This window comes from Scyliorhinus canicula, chromosome 13 (assembly GCF_902713615.1).
Source record: "Scyliorhinus canicula chromosome 13, sScyCan1.1, whole genome shotgun sequence".
Classification (NCBI taxonomy): domain Eukaryota; kingdom Metazoa; phylum Chordata; class Chondrichthyes; order Carcharhiniformes; family Scyliorhinidae; genus Scyliorhinus; species Scyliorhinus canicula.
Window position 1 is genome coordinate 117,379,834 of NC_052158.1, and position 19,867 is coordinate 117,399,700.

The window sequence follows — 19,867 nt, forward strand, 5'->3', positions numbered from 1 at the left end:
AGAAGCTTACACCACTGTAGATAACAAAGCTTCCACGGTAGTAAAAGTTTTGATGCGAGAAATTGTTCCTAGATTTGGGATTCCACATTGATTAAGCTCTGATAATGGACCTCATTTTGTGGGACAGATCAATAAGGAATTTTGTACTCAGCTGGGAATAAAACAACAATTACATTGCGCGTACCGACCCCAGGCAGCGAGAATGGTAGAAAGAGCTAATCAGACATTAAAAATGAAACTGGCAAAACTACAGGCAGAGACTAGAGCCACTTGGCTCAAATTATTGCCTATTGCCCTCTTCCAGATACGCGCAACCCCCGCCGGAAAGACACGACTGAGTCCCGCCGAAATTCTATATGGCAGACCCTTTTGAACTCCCTGGGATCAAGAAAACCCCCAGGACGTCCAATTTTACCACATGACTACTGAAATGGCCAACTATGTGATAACTTGAACTAAGGTATTGAAAGGCCTCCATTCACGGGTGCGAGCTGCTTATGAGGAAATACCTCCCTTGTCCAGTTCTGTCACAATTAATCCGGGAGAGTATGTCCTGATTCGTAATTGGATTAGGAAAGGACTGGGGAAAACTGCTTGGATCCACATCCATCATTGTAAGGCCTTGAAGTGAAATGAAAAGTAACCTTTTTTGTTTCCAAGCCCTAGGTTACAGTTCTACCCAGCCTGTAGGATGCTGTACCTAATTATCACCGTAGTCCTGCTGGGACTCTTGGAGACAAATGGGGAGGACAAGCAAAGAACCTGTGGAGGCAGCGGAAAACGAGTCCATCACCTGTGTCGGGACGACACTTTACGCTGCATCAACAACGACCCTGAGGAAGGAGGATCCTGGAATGTGACCCCGGTGGACGGATGTTCGACCTACGTGTGACGACCGCACCAAACCCTGCTCCTTGATGGAAGAACTGAAGGATGATTGCCCTGCCATCGGATTGGATGTAGATGGGACTATAGTTGCAAAAACAGGCATTGTACCGCCAGGACAAAAGCATAAGGGAGAGATGTGTTAGTGAAGAACAACCCTTCAAAGGACAAGGCATAACATTAACGAAAGGCAGAAAAGGGAATTACATACAAACACGTATCTGGGCAGATCATAGGGGTCTTACCTGGTGCATGGAATAATGATCCTGGGAGTGGTAATACTTATAATAATCATGCTTAGCTTCCTAATGAAATGCTTGTGTAAAAGTGTCAGTGAAGCAGTAATTCCCCAACAGTTAATACAACAACGTGAGTGAGCCTAATGGATGAGAAAGAAGATGCAGAGGGAAGGAGGAAAATGATAGAAGTGCAGGTAGAATGGGAAAGACTGAGACAAATGGCTATGGATTAGAAGTTATGAAATGATAAAAGGGGGGAATGAGAGTTTGGCTCCAGTTAGAATCAGAGCTTAATGGGAAATGGAATGAGAGTTTGGTCAAGTTAAAAATAAGAGCTTGATGGGAAATGAAATGTCAAGTTTGTGAAAAATGTGTACGTGCATTTTAAAATGAATCGCTTCTGTGAGAAGGCGTTATCACGGCCTTGGCTGTCTGGAAAGCCTGTGAACTATCCGTGGGAGTCTAACTGTTTGTGAGAATTTCACTCCTCAGGACATTCGATAAAGAATAGCTATACTATGAAACTTGTGAGCTAACTGTATTACTAATGATGGGAAGAAATGATTACATGAAGGCGGGGTTTAATGAGCTAATTGTATGACTATTGATTGAAAGGCTTGAGGGGTTTTGTAATAATATATAGTCAACTGTAACTAAGAAAAAATTGCTTTTCACTTGCTGTAACTCTGAGTTACACTTGTGCTGCAGCCCCGCGGTAAATAAAAGGCTTTTTAAAGTTATTTGGTGGCTGACTGCTGATTACCTCCGGACTTCAAATTTTAGTATTATCAGACCTTTAATAATATTTTCTGCCCGCTGCTGTACAAAAATATAATCTATATTCTGAAATGGTATTTAATTCGGAGGTCACAATTTTGTGCCATTCTGTAACTTTGAAATTAATTTAGCACTGTAAGACTGAGAAACTAGCCAAAACTAGCAAATAGCATAAAAAGGTTTCAGGCGACTGACATTAATCCATCTATTGTTAATGGCCAACTACACAATTTGACAGTTCATAAAATTAATTTTCATAGAAACACTAGTTCTGAGACATTTCATGACAATCATCGATTTTATAAAAAATAAACCACATTTTTTGCTAATCCACATAATGTATCATTTATGAATACAATTTTTTTAAATTCAGGTATTACAAGGCAGTCTGGTAACAGTTTAAATCTTAATGTTGACCAATATTCTGTAGTGTGCACTTCACTGGGTATATTTCAAATAATTCAACTAATTTTGAAAGTAATTTTCAGGAGACTGTTACCAAATTTTGATTTTCAAAACAAGTAACGATTCAGGGCTGAGTGGTAGAAAATTTCTGAAGTTGCATTTTTTTTTTAATAGAGCAAGCACAGAACTGATTTGTAAGAACAAAATAAGTAAAAAATACTGCTTGAAATACAAAAATACACTCTATTGGGAAGCAGGAACGATACTCTGATAAGCTTATGATCTTAGTTATGTGTTTGGGGTGAGGTGACCAGCAAAAATCAGACAACTTCTCTTGTCCTTTGGGTTCTACCATGAACTTCCAGCTTACTTCTACTACTATCACTATAACCAGTTTATTATTACTACTGCAACAACAAATACTGCATCAAGCATTTATATTTAACTTGGTAAAACATGGCAAGGTGCTTCAGAGAAAAATTATCAGGCAAATTCTAATACCTAGTAACATAAGGAGGTATTAGGGTAGATGACCAAAAGCTGTGTCAAAAAGACAGGTTTTAAGGAGCATCTTAAAAGGAAAGCAAAGTAGAGACGTTTAGGGAGGGAATTCCAGAACCTCAAGCCTTAATATCTGAAGGCACAGCCATCTAAGTTGGAGTAATAAAAAGTGAAGTGCACAAGGCAGAAATGGAGGGATTTTAGAGGGATGAGTCTGGAAGAGATTACAGAGAGAAATGGAGGTGAGGCCATAGAGCGATTTGAAAATCAGTCTGTTGCTCAAACTAAATCCAATGTAGGTCAGCAAGCACAGGGTGAAAGATAAATGAGATTGGTGCAAGTTACAATGGTGGCAGAGCTTTAGATACAGTTAAATCGAAGGTGTACATTGGACGCTTAGGAATGCATTGCAACAGTCAAGTCCAGAGGTAACAAAGGCCTGGTTGAGGGTTTCAGCAGTAGATGAGCTGAGGCAGAGACTAAACTGGACAATGTTATGGCTGTGGAAGTAGGTGCTGCTGTGCTGTGGACGTGTGGTTGGAAACTCACTTCAGGGTCAAATCCAACACCATGGTTGAGATCAGTCTGGTTAAGCCTCAAAAGTTACCAAGGAGAGTCACATTAGCACAGTTCCAAGAACAAAGGATCACATGTTCATTGTGTTAAGAAGCCCATACTTATCTTCGAAGTCAGGAACTCAAGTCCCGACGAACGTTGGACTTCACATTCATGTGCAGGTGGGAGAAGTCTGCACGTGCAAAGTTAATTTTGTTTGTTCAAGACTCATGGAGTCGTGTGGCTCTTTTCGCTTAGTAAATGTCATTGATCTCAAACAAAACCCTCACCGGATCTCACCAACAACTTGGGGTCTGGAAATGGATTATAACAATTGGTTTCGATCTTCCAGAGCTTCCTGGGTTCTGAAATTACCCCCCTGGATTGGAAAGTTAGCAAATTTATTATTCAAGAAAGGAGGGAGAGAGAAACGAGGGAACATATAGGCCAGTTGGTCTGATAACAGTAGAAAAAATGCTAGAATCTATTATGGGGAACTTGATAACAGGGCATTTAGAAAATCATGACTGGGCAGTCAGATTTATGAAAGATAAATTGTGCTTGACAAATCTGTTAGAACTTTGAGGCTGTAACTAGCATAGTTAACAAGGATTTTGTCTTAGTCAAGGTGTGAAAGATAAAAACATATATACATTGATCAGTTTGTCTATTTTATAAAGTCAATTTTTCTGTGCTGTTCAAAATAGAATATAACTGCAGCAGTTTCAAGGTAACAATGGACACTGTAACAAAAAGAAGATTTTAGGAATATTGGCTTCTAAATATTGGGGAAATTTAAGGCTTACAAGTCTGGGTTTAGTGTGTTTGACTGCAGCAGTCAAGGATTTTGTTTTGCAGAGCCTGGGAGCCAGGAGGTGAAATTGACCAGAGGAATGTGGTTTTTAGTCTTGGCTAATATGCTATGGTTTGATGAGGGTAAGTCCCTGGGGAATTAACATGCTTTCAGCCTGGAGAGTTATGCTGCCTTGGTCACCAAAACAAAAGGAATCCTGAATCCAATTAAATAGCTAAATTTTAGCCTTGGGAATATACTACCTGGCAGTCATTATCTGGTGGCAGGATTCTCTGATCCCGCCACCAACATACCCCCGCCTGAGGGTTTCCTGGTGGCATGGGGTGATGTCAACGGAAATTCGCAGTGACAGTGGCAGGTGCAGAGAATCCCGCTGCAAGCGATCATTGTGCCACCTTCCGCTACTGAGAAACAAGTGGTTGAGAGACCGGAGAATCCCACTCCGTGACCAATACTGAGGAGGTATGCACATGACCTCCACCCAATCTGCACTGTGATCTCGTCTGTTGGAACAAAACTCCAGCAGTTCCTGTTGTGCAACTTCCTAAGTGAACAAAACTCCAGGCTGCCTATTATCAAGTTGAGGACAGTAGAAAGAGGTCAGCCACTCATCAAACGTACAAACTGCTGGAACGTCGGAACTTGTGCCTCCAATCTAACTCATTCTAATTGCCTTCTCCTGCCATGCAAGTCTCACTCCAGAAAGCATTCTGCACTCAGCCAACCTCCCCTCAGAAGGAACATTCCAGTTGACTTCTGATTCCAGACTCTGGACAAATACTTGTATTTTTATTGTAGTCATGCCCTAAATGCACTTCTTTTCCATAGCCCCCATTTATTGCGAGTGTACAAAGGGGTAGACATTTCAAAATCCCTCTTGCAACCCTTTTATATTCATCTTACCTCGAGACCGCTATGCCAGTCATTAAAGAGAATTGGAACATTTCTAAATGTAAAGGTTGGGAAAACATGCCACTGTTCCTGTTTGCAGACAGCTAGAGTGGGGAATTCAAAGACGTTTAAATTGACCCTCTGTGATAATTTGCAAAAAGCATTTGTTGATGTGCCAAATACGAGGTTATAAAATTAGGACTCATGAGATCGGGAGAAATATATGAACATGCATTGAGGATTGGTTAATGGACAGAAAACAGATCACTTCCAGATTGGCAGGTTGCAATGACTAGGATAACCACTGCAAGAATCAGTGCTGGGGCTTCAGCTATTTACAATCTATTTATCTGATTTAGGTGAAAGGGTCAAGTTTAATGTACCAAACTTTGCTGGTGATACTAATTAGGAGGGAAACTAAACTGTGAGAAGGAGGTAAAGAGGTTGCAAGAGATCAGGGCTGGGGTCTAAATATCCAAGGATATGTGTTGTATCGAAAGGACAGGCAAATGGGAAGAGGGTTGCATTGTTAGTAAGAAATTAACTTTAATCAATAGCAAGAAGTGATATAGCGGCATAGAATCTGTGTGGGTAGAGTTGAGGAATCGCAAAGGAAAAATGCCCTGATGGGAGTTATGTACAGGTCTCCTAGCAGTAACCATGATGTGGGGCAGAAAATAAATCAGGAGATAGAAAAGGCATGTGAAAAAGGCAATATTAATCATAGGGGACTTCAATAAGCAGCTGGACTGGGAAAATCAGGTTGGTAATGGATCCCAAGAAAAATAATTTGTGGAATGTATACGAGATGTTTTTCTTAGGTTTCTTGTGGTAGAGTCCACTAGGGAACTAACAATTCTGGGTTTGGTGATGTGTGATGAGGCAGATATGATTAGGGAACCGAAGGTGAAGGAACCCTTAAGAGGCAGTGACCACAATATGATAGAATTCACCGTGCAGTTTGAGGGGGATAAGCTGGAATCAGATGTAACAATTTTACAATTGAATAAAGGTAACTACAAAGACATGAGGGAGGAACTGGCCAGAATTTACTGGAAAAGGAGCCCAGCAGAGAACACAGTTGAACAGCAATGGCAGGACTTTTTGGGGGTTATTCTGGAGGCACAACAGAAATTCATCCCGAGGAGGAGGAAACATGCTAAGGGGAAGGCAAGGCAACCATGGATGACGAGGGACGTCGACAACAGCCTAAAACTAAAGGAAAACACATACAATGTGGCGAGAATTAGTGGGAAGCCAGAGGATTGGGAAGTCTTTAAAAGCAAGCAGAGGATAATAGCATAAGAAGGGGGGGGGGGAAGAGAGAGAAGAAGAAGATGAAAGACGAGTGTAAGCTAGCTAATAATATAAAAGAGCTTTTTTTGAAATCTAAAAGGTAAGTGAGAGGCAAGAATGGACATTGGACCACTGGAAAATGAGGCAAGAGAAGTAGTAATAGGGAACAAAGAAATGGCAGAGGAACTGGTACTTCATAAATTCATAAGATATCGGAGCAGGATTAGGCCATTTGGCTCATTGAGTCTACTCCACCATTCGATCATGGCTGATCATAATAATAATCATCTTTATTAGTGTCGCAAGTAGGCATACACTGCAATGAAGTTATGTGATCACATCCTGGCTTTAACTCCACCGTCTTTTCCGTTCTCCATTACCCTTCAACCCTCCTTTGCATCAGTCGTCACAGTGGAAGACCAGAACTTCAAGAGAGTCAGGGGGCAGAGGTGAGTGAAGTGGCCATCAAGGAGAAAACTGAAAGGTCTGAAGGTGGATAAATCACCCAGACCACATGGACTACACCCCAGGTTTCTGAAGGAGATAGCCGAGGAGCTTGTGGAGACATTGGAGGTGATCTTTCAGGAACCACTGGAGGAAAGGAGCATCCCAGAGGAATGGAAAATGCTAACGTAACACTCCTGTTTAAGAAGGGAGGGAGGCAGAAGACAGGAAATTATAGGCCGTTTAGCCTGACTTCGGTTGTTGGTAGGATTTTAGAGTCTATTGTTAAGGTAGAGATTGTGGATTACTTAGAAGTGCATGTAAAATTGGACTGAATCAGCACGGATTCATCAAGGAGAGGTTATGCCAGACAAATAAATCGGTTAGAATTCTTTGAGGTAACAAGGAAGTTCGACAAAGGAGAACCAGTGGGCGTCATCGATTTGGACTACCAGAAGGCCTATGACAAGGTGCCGTACAGGAGATTGCTTAATGAGATAACAGCACATGGTGTTAAGAGATAGGCACTGGCAAGGATGGAGGATTGGCTGACTGACAGAGTGTGAGGATAAAGGGGTCCTTTGCAGGATGACAGCCAGTGACTGGTGGTGCTGCGCAGGAGTCAGTGTTGGGACCACAGTTTCCATGATATACATTGACGATCTGGAAGAAGAAACTGAGGACATTATTGCTAAATTTACAGATGATACAAAATTATGGACAGGTTGTGTTGAGGAAGCTGAGAGGCTCCAGAAGGGCAGAAGGACAGCATGGAGCACAAAATGCAGCACAGTAGCACAGTAGTTAGCACAGTTCCTTCACAGCTCCAGGGTCCCAGGTTCGTTTCCCGGCTTGGATCACTGTCTGTAAGGAGTCTGTACGTTCTCCCAGTGTCTGCGTGGGTTTCCTCCGGGTGCTCCGGTTTCCTCCCACAGACCAAAGATGTGCAGGTTAGGTGGATTGGCCATGATAAATTGTCCTTAGAGTCCAAAAAAGGTTAGGTGGGGTTACTGGGGTACGGGGATAGGGTGGAGCTGTGGGCTTGAGTAGGGTCCTCTTTCCAAGGGCCAGTGCAGACTCGATGTGCCGAATGATCTCCTTCGCCGCTGTAAATTCTATGATTCTATGAAGGGCCTGGACAGCTAGCAGACTGAGCAAAGAAGTGGCAGATGGAATAAAATGTAGATAAGTACGTTTGTGCACTTTAGTTGGAAAAATAGAGGCATAGACTATTTTCTAAACAGTTCAGTTGGCAGTTAGGAAAACAAATACAATGTTAGCATTCATGTCAAGAGAACTAGAATACAAGAGCAGGAATGTACAGTGGAAGCTATATAAGGCTCTGGTCAGACCCATTTGGAATATTGTGAGCAGTTTTGGACCCCAAAGGAGAGGGTCCAAAGGAGGTTCACAAGAATAATCCCCGGAATGAAGGACTTATCATATGAGGAACGGTTGAAGACTTTGGGTCTGTACTCGAGTCTAGAAGGAGAGGAGATCTCATTGAAACTTACAGATAGAATGAACGTGGAGAGGATGTTTCAACTAGTAGGAGAAACTAGAACCCAAGGGCACAGCCTCAGACTGCAGGGACGATCCTTTAAAACAGATGAGGAGGATTTTCTTCAGCCAGAGGGTGTGGAATCTGTGGAACCCTTTGCCGCAGAAGGCTGTGGGGTCAAATCATTGAATGTCTTTAAGAGAGAGATAGATAGGTTCTTAATTAATAAGAGGATCAAGGTTTATGGGGAGAAGGCAGGAGAATGGGGATGAGAAACGTATCAGCCATGATTGAATGGCGGAACAGACTCGATGGACTGAACAGCCTACGTCTGCTCTATGTCTTACGGTGTTAAAAGGAATGTTTACGGTGAAATATGTAGGCAAGAGTAGGCATGACAAATGGAATATAGCATGGAGAAATACAAAGTTATCTACTTTTGTAGGAAAAATATGAAAGCAGTATATTTTTACATGGTGAGACACAGAAATGCTGGTACTTCGAAGGAATTAATTGCCCTTGAACAAAACTCTCAGAAAGAGAGCATACATGTCCAGTAAGCAGTTAACAAGGCAACTAGTATATTAGCCTTCGTTATCGGGAGTGCAAGGATAAGCAGTCTTAGTGCAATTATGCTGGGCTCGAGTGAAACCACACCTGGAGTATTATGTACAGTTTTGGTCACTTTCCCTGAGGAAGCATATAATTGATTTAGAGGGGGTGCAGCAACAATTAATTAGATTGATTCCTGGGCTGAGGGAATTGCATAAGGAGGAGAGCTTAAGTTAATTTGGCATTTGTTCTGTAAATTTAGAAGAAAGAGAGGTGATCGCTTATTGCAGCATTAGGCATTTAATGTTAGGAGGATATTCCCTGTAGTTTAAGAGAACTCAGCGCCAGTCTTAAAACAATGGGGTCAACCACTTGGGACTGGAATGAGAACAAATTTCTTCACCCAAAGAATTGAAATTCCCAACCCGAGAGCTGTGGATGTGCAGTCATTGAGTACATTCAAGGTGGAGGTGTCAAAATTATTGGAAACAAAGAATCAAGGAATATGGGGACAGTGAAGGGAGATTGAATTGAAGTAGTCAATCAGCCATCATTTTAGTGAGTGGCAGAGCAGGTTCAAAGGGCAAAACTTCTGCTACTATCAATAAAATCCAGTTAAAATCTCAAGTAAAACACAACTGAAAGGTGAACTTAGTGCAGGCATACATTTAACAATCCTTTTAGTGATAGTAATAGGAAAATTATAACAAATCCAATACCATCTTATAGGTCAAATTCCTGCTTTCCATGAAAATCAATAAAAGACATCAAATTTCCAACCACAGATTAATGAAGATGACAGAGATGCACAATAGCCTGAAAGTAATAGCACCTGACTGCGTAGAATATATTAACCATGAGCTTAAAAACTTTAACAGTTATCAGTTAAGTAAACAGTTATTTATGGAACTTAATGCCCACCCGGGAGGCAGGTTTGGGGGGGGGAGGGGGGGGGGGGGGGGACACCACATTTATTCGGGCAGGACAGTGCAAGTTGGTGGCCAATATCCGACCTCTGCCCCCAATTATGTCTTGGGTGGGATCATGCCACCACTGATACTGAACCGGCAGCGGGTGGTGGACTTGCTACACGGGGCACCCAAGAAACAAAACCCTGTCAGGTTCGCTTGTGGACACCTGGGAGGGTGGGTTCCTCATTGTCAAACATTTCACTCCTGATAAGAGGGATCTGGCATTGGGAAGAGAGGGAGCTACTAAAATCGCCTGCTGCTGATCACCTTCCACATCAATCTCCCTGCGACACCTGCTCACGACCCCCATCCATCTATCATCTATGCCCTGGGGTTCTTTGCTGTTCCTGGGCCACTGGTGGGTGAATTCCCACTTAGGTTGCCACTTCTCCCACTGCAGTTGGCAGTGCTCCCACTGCTGCTGCCTGCAATGGACAGCTGCTGTCCTCTCACTGGCCAGAAACTTTCAGGTGGGTGGAATGGTTTTCATACCCCGAGTGAAGGCCCAACATCAGTGATGCAGGTCTCATTGGCTCTCCAGCCAGCAGGTGAGACCCTGGTCGCATGTATTAAATTCAGTCCTGTATGATGTCTAATTCCTAGTCAGAATTTCTATATTCAGATTTTTCTTCTGGTGGGTATGGGGGAGAAGGAAGAAAAATACTGTTTTCTCATTTCAAATCTGAAACGTTACCTTCCATTTCTCCTTGGGCAGGAGTTTTACCACCACCACATCACCATTCAAAGCTCTATTCCGAGAAATGATACCATCGATAAAAATATCTCTGCTTCCATCCTGAAAGAAAAAATATTTAACAGAATTAACGACAAACGCATCCCGTATTGCCTAGATGATGTCAAAGAATATTAAATTAGCTGCCTTGAACATGACGTTCACTGTACTTTCACAGACTTCAACCCCTGCCTAGATATAGGATGCACAGAAATGTTATCAAATTATGAGAGAAATGATCTATGGCTACAACCACTAAGACGTTTGTGCACTGTGCAGCTAGTTCTTTCGTCTGTGTACACAATCTTATTTGAATTGTCTTGTTGGAGGACTTTTTAAAAAATCATGAAACAGCATCATGCTGTAAAACACAACAGGTATACCGAATCATGTCAAACAAAGAAAAACACCATCTATGAGAAGCATTTCACCGTTCTTTCTCATTTCCTCAGTCATTACACCAAAGTAGGAAATATGCTATATCCGCAAAACTTCAAACAGGTCTGGAGAATAATACAACTGAATCACTCATCAATCCCTTGATACCATAAAAAAGCATGAAACTTCTTTCAAGTAGCTTCTTTACAGCTGGCCTCTAGAGAAATGCCATACAAGTTGGTCCAAGAAGAATGAACTTTATCCTTCTGTAATATTCCTAAACTACCAAGGAGTAACACAAGTGAGAAAAACATAATTACTATATTCACTAGGATACTCATATGTAAATTCAAAATTTTCTGACTGAGGATGATGGGTTTCACCACTTGAAAGGCCAGTTTCCTTATAATTCACGAACTAAAGGGGCCAACTAGAATATTTGTACTGTGCACAATGGGAAAAATTAATTTCATACCTGCACAGAACTATTCAATGCATCTTTTAAAAATTAATTTATGGGATGTGGGCATCGCTGACTAGTCCACATGCATTGTCCACCCTTAGTTGCCCTCACGAACATGGTGGTGAGCTGCATTCTTGGAACAGCTGCAGTCCCTGAGATGTAGGTATATCCACAGCGCTGTTAGGGAGGGAGTTCCAGGATTTTGACCCATTATAACTATTTGATGTAGGTGATACAAGCTGGTCCACTTTACTTTTTAAGTGTGAAAGAGGATATTAGAACTAGTCATTTTTACATTTAACTAAAAAGTGGTGGTGAAAGGAAAGGAAGCCAAAATGGCAACTCCGTAAGCTTGATCCATTTCTACTGGGAGACAGTACCAAGCTCTTCTCCCAGAACTAAATTCGAGGACCTGGATTCAGTCACATTTAAGTCAGCTGAGTATACTTTGATGAAGCATTGATTATGTGAACTACACTATGGTGTTTATTTGTTTCTAATTGAAAAGTTGGGGGGGGGGGGGGGCGGCATGGGGTCAAGGAAAAGATTTGCATTTGTTAGTGTATATGCATTCACCAAAAGATTGGGATTAGTTTTCTCCTTCTGATTAATGCTGTTCTGTAGGGGAGATGTGCTTGGATTGCTGCAATTACTTTGGCAGTTTGTTAATAACAGCAGCAGTGCCAGGCGTGTAAATGTCCCAAAATAAATTGGGAAGAGGCCTACTGGCCTTGACAGGTTAGAATAATACATGTAATAAAGGAAAATAGTTGTTCTTGGAACAATTCTTTAATGCTTCATCAAATTTGTAGCATCAGCTGATGCTTCATGTATATAGCTGCAGAACAGAAAATTGAGAATTTGTTGACCATTTTACATTTTAACACTGCTTATCCGAACATACAGTGAATTGCTTAGGAATCTGTGAGAAGGCACTCCTAAACCAAGATGTTCTGCCTGGATTATGCAATCAACAGTAAAGAAATAGCACTTGCTGCTGACTTCAAAGAAAACCTCGCTGAGAGGTTCAATGATCTCTGCAGCAAGAAATTGAACTTTCTCACCGTACAACTGCTTGTAGCATTTTTAAAGAGAGATTACTAGCAAAAAGTTATATTATCAAGCTGTCCAAGTATTGCTTCAAAGAATTCTCACAGACAGCCAAACAGAAAATACAAAGCATAAAAATATCACTTAAAAAATAAATGGAGCAAAATAAAAATTGTGACAGACATGTTGGGTGATGCTAGAAGCTGAAATCTGCACAGGGTTGTGACGGACACTGATGAAGTTGAGAACGATGACAATCCCAAATTTGTAACAGCATAATTATTCTAAATAATTTTACTTTTTTTAAATTAGGGAACCACAGAAAAGTGACAGTATACCCTAATCTGGGCGAGCCAAAGAAAATCTGCATTAAGACTGTTAAACTAAAACAACTCCTTGCAACATTTATGCTGCAATGTTTGGCTTATGATTGTACAAGTACTTTTTTTAAATTCTCTTCAGAAATCACATTTTCCATGAAACCAATCTCTCATTCTTTAAAACGTTCTGACGAGATATTCAGTTCTCTTCAATACAGTTTGATCTTCACTGCTTCCTACTTGAGCTTAACCTGACTCGCCCAGCATGAATTTGAAGTACAATAATACTTCTTTTCCTACTACTGCTCCTATATCAACACCAACCCCACAGACACCTTTTTCAACTTAGGTTATACTAATGGTTGTTTGTTAAAAAGTTTGTGCGAATTTGATACTACACTCTTTGCCAATACCAATGCTAAGACTATTCAAAAGGGGACTTCCAGGTTGTGGCATGTAGAGGTAGCTCCTCCCAGAGTCCTCGTTTTTTAGTCCTTTTAGCCTGGTTCCCAGGGGTAATTTGTGGACAGAACTGGCCCACGTAATAGTTCTTTGTGAGAGGATGGCAAAGAACACAAAAAAAAGCTTTGGAAAGAAGAGTACGAGTGGCAGCCCTTCAGAGGAGACGGAGATGTTGCAAAGTCTATGGGGAGCAAAGGCGGCGGAGGCAATCTCGTCGGATGAGGCCACACCTATTACAGTGGATAAGCTTACATAGGTAATGGTAGCACATTTTGGCATGCATTTTGAGATGCAAGGGAGGGAGACGATGGAGACCCTCAAAAGGTCTCTGGAAGATGTGCTGGGCCCGATAAGAGAGGCATTGGGAAAGACCTCGGATATGGTGTGGGAGCATGGAGAAATGGGTAGACGAGACTTTGTCGCAACACAACAACCAAATATCCTCACTGGAAGCTGAGCTGCTGTTGGTGGGGGAGAGGAATAAGGGCCTGAGGGCTAAGGTCGACAATCTGGAGAACCGGGAACCGGTTGAGCAGGCAGAACCTCAGGATCGTGGGATTGCCGGAGGGCCCGAGTAATACCAATAATTTATGGTCCAAATTGAAGAGTTACAAAGTTTAAAGGCTTTGGTTTTGGCTATTTCTTTGCAGCCATAGGCGAAATGTAGATTGTTGACAGTGACCAACGGTTAATTTTCGTCTCATTTTAAGGGTGGGGCTGGTGGCCATTTTGGGTCGGCTCTGGTATTCGGGAATGGGAAGATTGGGGGCGCGGCTGAATAATCCCTCATGGTAGAAATGGCTGACCTGAGGATAGAGGGGGTGAGACCACCCCCACCCCATCAGACTAGTCACGAGGAACATTACTGGGTATGGGCACCCAGTGAAGCTAGCGAGTATTTTGGATTGGATTTGTTTATTGTCACGTGTACCGAGGTACAGTAAAAAGTGTTACTCTGCATACAGTTCAGGCAGATCATTCCACATGTGAAAAGAAAATACATAGGGCAAACATAAATACACAACGTAAATACGTAGACACAGGCATCGGGTGAAGTACACAGGAGTGTAGGACTACTCAGTAGAGATGTGTGATGAGATCAAATCAATCAACAAGAGGGTCATTTAGTAGTCTGGTAACAGTGGGAAGCTGTTTTTGAATCTGTTAGTGCGTGTTCTCAGACTTCTGTTCTCCTGCCTGATGGAAAGAGTTGGGAGAGTGAATAGCTGGTTGGAATAGCTGATTATGATGCCCGCTTTCCAAAGGCAGCGGGAGGTGTAGACAGATTCAATAGATGGGAGGCAGATTTGTGAGATGGACTGGGCGGTGTTCACGACTCTCTGTAGTTTCTTACGGTCTTGGGCCGAGCATTTACCATACCAGGCTGAGATGCAGCCAGATAGGATGCTTTCTATGGTGCATTTGTAAAAGTTGGTAAGAGTCAATCTGGACATGCCAAATTTCCTCAGTTTCCTGAAAAACGTATAGGTGCTGTTGTGCATTCTTGGGTTATAGCATCAATGTGGGTGGACCAGGACAGATTGTTGATGACATGCACACATAGGAATTTGAAGCTGTCATGCATCTCCACCTCGGCTGACATTGAGGGAGAGATTGTTGTCGCTACACCAGTTCACTAGTTCTCTATCTCCCTCCTATACTCTGACTCATAGTTGTTTGAGATCCGACCCACGGTCGTGTTGTCAGCAAACTTGTAGATGGAGTTGGAGCCAAATTTTGCCACATAGTTGTGTGTGTATAGGGAGTATATTAGGGGGGTAAGGACGTAGCCTTGCGGAGACCCGGTATTGAGAACTATCGTGGAGGAGTTGTTGTTGTTTATCCTTACTAATTGTGGTCTATGAGTCAGAAAGTCGAGGGTCCATTTGCAGAGAGAGGGACCAAGTCCTAGAGTTTGGAGCTTTGATATGAGCTTGGCTGCGATTATGGTGTTGAAGGCGGAGCTGTAGTCAATAAATAGGAGTCCGATATAGGAATCCTTGTTGTCAAGATGCTCCAGGGAGAGTGTAGGGCCAGCGAGATGCTGTGGACCAGTTGTAGAGGTATGCGAATTGCAGTGGACCAAAGCATTCAGGGAGTATGAAGTTGAAGTGCCTCATAACCAACCTCTCAACGCACTTCATTACAATCATTGTCGAGGCCACTGGACGATGGTTGTTGAGGCATGGTGCCCGATTCTTCTTTGGCACCGGTATGATGGTGGCCTTCTTGAAGCAGGTGGGGACCTCGGAACGGAATTGGAAAAGGTTGAAGGTGCCTGCGAACACATCTGGCAGCTGGTCCACGCAGGATCTGAGTTCACGATCAGGGACCCCGTCAGGACCGTCACCTTCCGCTGGTTCACTTTCAAGAAGGGTGATCTGACTTCGGAAGCTGTGACAGGGGTATGGGTGTGTCCGGGGCTGCTGGGGCAGTTGACAATGGTTTGATGTGAACTGCTCGAACAGAACTTAGAATGCATGGAGTTCATCGGAGAGGGGTGTGCTGCTGTGGAGATTCCACTTGGCTTTGCTTTGCAGCCCGTTCTGTTGTTAAGCCTTACCACAACCGACGATAATCCGCGACGTTCGTCTGTGACTCTATCTTAGTCTGACATTGTCTCTTAGCATCCTTGAAGACTTTGCGGAGATCGTTCCTGGATTTCTTGCATAGGTCAGGGTCACATGACTTGAAAGCCTCAAACCTGGCATTCAGTAGGGAGTCAATCTCCCGATTAAGCCATGGTTTCCAGTTGGGGAACGTACTACTTTCTTTGGCACACAGTCTTCTACACATTTGCTGATAAAGTGATGACATACGACATAAAGCCCATGAGACAGAGGTGCAGAATTAGGCCACTCGGCCCATCGGGTCTGCTCCACCATTCAATCATGGCTTCTGTTTTTCTCATCCCCATTCTCCTGCCTTCTCCCCATAATCCCCTTATCAATCAAGAACCTATTTATCTCTGTCTTAAAGACACTCAGTGATTTGGCCTCCACAACCTTCTGCGGCAAAGAGTTCCACAGTTTCACCACCCTCTGGCTGAAGAAATTCATCGTCATCTCTGTTTTAAAAGATCGTCCCTTTAGTCTGAGATTGAGTCCTCGGCTTCTAGTTTTCCCTGCAAGTGGAAACATGCTCTCCATGTACACTCTATATAGGCATTGCAGTATTGTGTCAGTTTCAATAAGATCCCCTCTCAGCCTTCTAAACATACTCGTTTAAATTGGTCGCTGAGTTCTTATGGATGGACCAGGTGACTGACTTCAAGCAATCACGCAGGAGCTCTTCTGTTGCCTCGGACCAACACTAAACTACCTTCTTAACTGGATTCTCCCACTTAAGTTTCTACTTGTATGCTGGGAGAAGGAGCACCATCTTACGGTCTATTTTCTGAAGTGCAGTCGGATTGGTAGGCACCCTTGATTTTTGTGTAGCAGTGGTCGAGAGTGTTGGTGCACCTGGTGGGTCAAGAGATGTGTTGGTGGAATTTTGGCAGTACACTCGAGGTTGGTCTGGTTAAAGTCCCAGGCCACGATGAACAAGGCCTCTGGGTGTTCTGTTTCATTGTTACTTATAGCTCTGTACAATTCGTCCAGTAGCTTCTTCACTTTTGCCAGGGGTGGAATGTAGACCACTGTGATAATTGCTGAAGTGAATTCCCGTGGAAGGTAGTAAGGAGATGGAAGGGGCAGATCCATGGTGGTATGCATCCTGGGAGTAGTGAATTCTCCTTTATCTCCTCAGTACAACAAGTATATTCGTGGATTGACCTTTTCACGATGGGAAGGTCTCTTTTGCTTGGGGTGAGGAAAAGCGGAATACTCCGTGATAGTTATCTCTGATTATGCTCCACATCTGGTAGATTTGGCATTAGAGTGGGGCCCTGTTCAGCGGCCAGCATGAAGGTTGGCTGTCGAAGAGGATATTACGGGCAATAGAGAAATATGTGGTGTGTAATATGAATCAGATGGTCTCGCGTTCGGTTCTGTGGGAGGCCCTGAAAGCAGTCGTGAGAGGAGAGATAATCTCGCATAAAGCACAAACAGATAGGGAGGCAAGGGAAGAACAACAAAGGCTGGTACATTAAATCCTGGAGGTAGATGGTGGAAACTTGAATGACCCAATCCCAGAGCTACTAGCTAGCAGGAAGAAGTTGCAGATGCAGTTTGACCTATTACCCACAGATACGGCAGTGCGGGCCAGTTGCAGCACTCATGGGTGGTTTTGGGGGGGGTATATGTACTAGTATGGACAGAAGGCCAGTCATCTCTTGGCTTGCCAGTTGAGGCACAGGCAGCCTCCCAAGAGATTATTCAGGTTAGAGACTCGGGTGACGGGCTGATGTCCACGGCAGACAAAGTCAATGGGGCATTTGAAGCGTTCTAGAAGAATCTTTATAGGTCGGAGTCACCGCAGGAGGGGTCAGATATGTTGGGTGGCTTAGAGGATTCCAAGGTGGAGGAGAGAGGGATTGGGTGGAAGAGCCATTGGTGGCAGAGATCTTGACAGCTATAGGGCGAATGCAGATGGGTAAGGTCCTAGGATCGGACGGGTTCTGGGTGGAATTTTATAAGAAGTTTGCTGGACAGTTGGTACCATTATTAGTGGAGACGTTCAAGGATTCAGTAACACAGGACTCCCTATCCAAGACACTGATGCAAGTGTCCACTTCTTTCAAAGAATGATAAGCACCCAATGGAATGTGGGTCGTACCGCCCTATTTTTTTATTGAACGTAGATGTTAAGATCTTGGATATGGTGTTAGCACGGAGGTTGGAGCAATGTCTCTTTCAAATTATTGGGAAGGATCAGACTGGTATTGTTAAAGGCCAGCAATTGTCATCTAATATGTGGTCGTTGTTAAACGTGGTGTTGCCCCGGTCAGAGGGGCCAGAATCAAAGATATTGTTGCATTTGATGCCGAAAAGGCATTCGACAGGGCAGAATGGGGGTATTTGCTTGCGGTAAAGGCAGACACCCAAAATATGGCCATCAAGGAACAAGGTTCCTGCTCAAATTTCAGAATTGCCGACATGGTGCTAAAGAAGGAGATCCAGAAACAGACAAGCTTGGGGCATGACCAGAGCATATGCACATGATTGGCCGTACCGAAGCGCGGCGGTTGCACTTGTCCTCCTCCACAAAGAGCCGACTCATCCTGGCTGGGTGTCTGCCTCACTGGAGCTGCAGTCGAGCGCAAGGGCAGATGTCCTGGCCTTCAGCTCGCTAATTGCCCGGAGATGAGTGCTGATGGAATGGAGGTCAACTTCTCCACTCGGTGTCTCAGTGTGGCTGGGAGATCTTGAGAAAGTCAAGTCCACCAGGAGGGAAGCAATTGACTGGTTTTACCAAAGTTGACAGACGTTTATTGTGTATTTCAAAGAGTTGGTTACCATTAATTGCTTGCTTGGGGGGGGGGGGGGGCAGTATTTTGGGGGCTAGGGTCTGAGGGGGAGGTTGTCGATGGGAGTGGGGGGCTTTTACTTGGATTGATTGTGTTGTTTTCTTTTTGTATTATGTATAAAATGAAAATAGTTGAATAAACATCCATTTTTTAAAAGACTATTCACAAGAAACTCATGTATTGTTGCTCTGCTTTTCTTCTCATTGACTAGTCTCTATATCTTCAGAAACATGGTGCGATAGTTTAAGTCATGTTTTCAATTCTCAGTATATGCAAATTGTGCCACGGGACAGATCATTTGTCAGTGTAATATCACTGCACAGGAAGACAGCGAAAGATGAACCAGGTAATTCAGAGGACTTTAGTCATGGGAAAATTCTTACGCCCAGATTTTACCCAAGGTTACCTGGTGTTGACGTAAATACCAAGGAAAAAAAATCAATGGAGTATAAATGGCAATCTGACTCAAAACCCACCCCTTAAAATCAGGGCTTTAAACTTCAAAATTAAAGATAAAATTAATGAGTATTTAGAAACATATGGATTAATCTCGGAGAGCTGTTAAGACTGGTTGGCCACAGGAAAGGATGTGAAACCACTGCATCTTTTAAGCAAAAATTGGGTAAATATAGAAGTATAAGGAAACACAGGACTGTTTGGAGAGAATGCAGCAGTGGATTACTTATGATGATTCTTTGTTAAAGTTGGCACAGACACAATGGACTGAATGATTTCTATCTGCAAGATAAATTTATTTGGTCCTTTATATTTGGGAAGGACTTGGTGTTGGCGACAGACTGAAATGTTTGAACTGCCACAACCAGTGTGTGGGGCATGGCTTATTTTTGCCCTCGATTCTTTAATAATAATAACCTTCATTATTGTCACAAGTAGGCTTACATTACCACTGCAATAAGACCTTAAGGCTATAAAACATAGGAGAAGAGTTAGGCCACTCAGCCCATCGAATCTGCTCCGCCACTCAATCATGGCTGATATTTTTCTCATCACCATTCTCCTGCCTTCTCCCCATAACCCCTGATCCCCTTATTAATCAAGAACCTATCTATCTCTATCTTAAAGACACTCAGTGGTATGGCCTCCAGCTTTCTTTGCAACTTTCTACTGCAAAGAATTCCACAGATGTATTTTCTTTTATTCCCTTTTCTTCCCATGTACTTAACGATCTGTTGAGCTGCTCACAGAAAAATACTTTTCAC

At 43.0% G+C, this 19,867-nt stretch overlaps 1 protein-coding gene across 3 annotated transcripts in view; it reads right to left on the bottom strand.

Annotated features, from left to right (window-relative positions):
* Positions 1–19,867, bottom strand: part of dis3l2 (DIS3 like 3'-5' exoribonuclease 2) — a 413,639-nt gene that overhangs the window by 290,356 nt on the left and 103,416 nt on the right. For all 3 annotated transcript variants that reach the window (XM_038817596.1, XM_038817597.1, XM_038817598.1), the window contains one exon: positions 10,526–10,627. In XM_038817596.1, the coding sequence (XP_038673524.1) occupies positions 10,526–10,627 (102 nt within the window). The remainder of the gene's footprint in view (positions 1–10,525; positions 10,628–19,867) is intronic.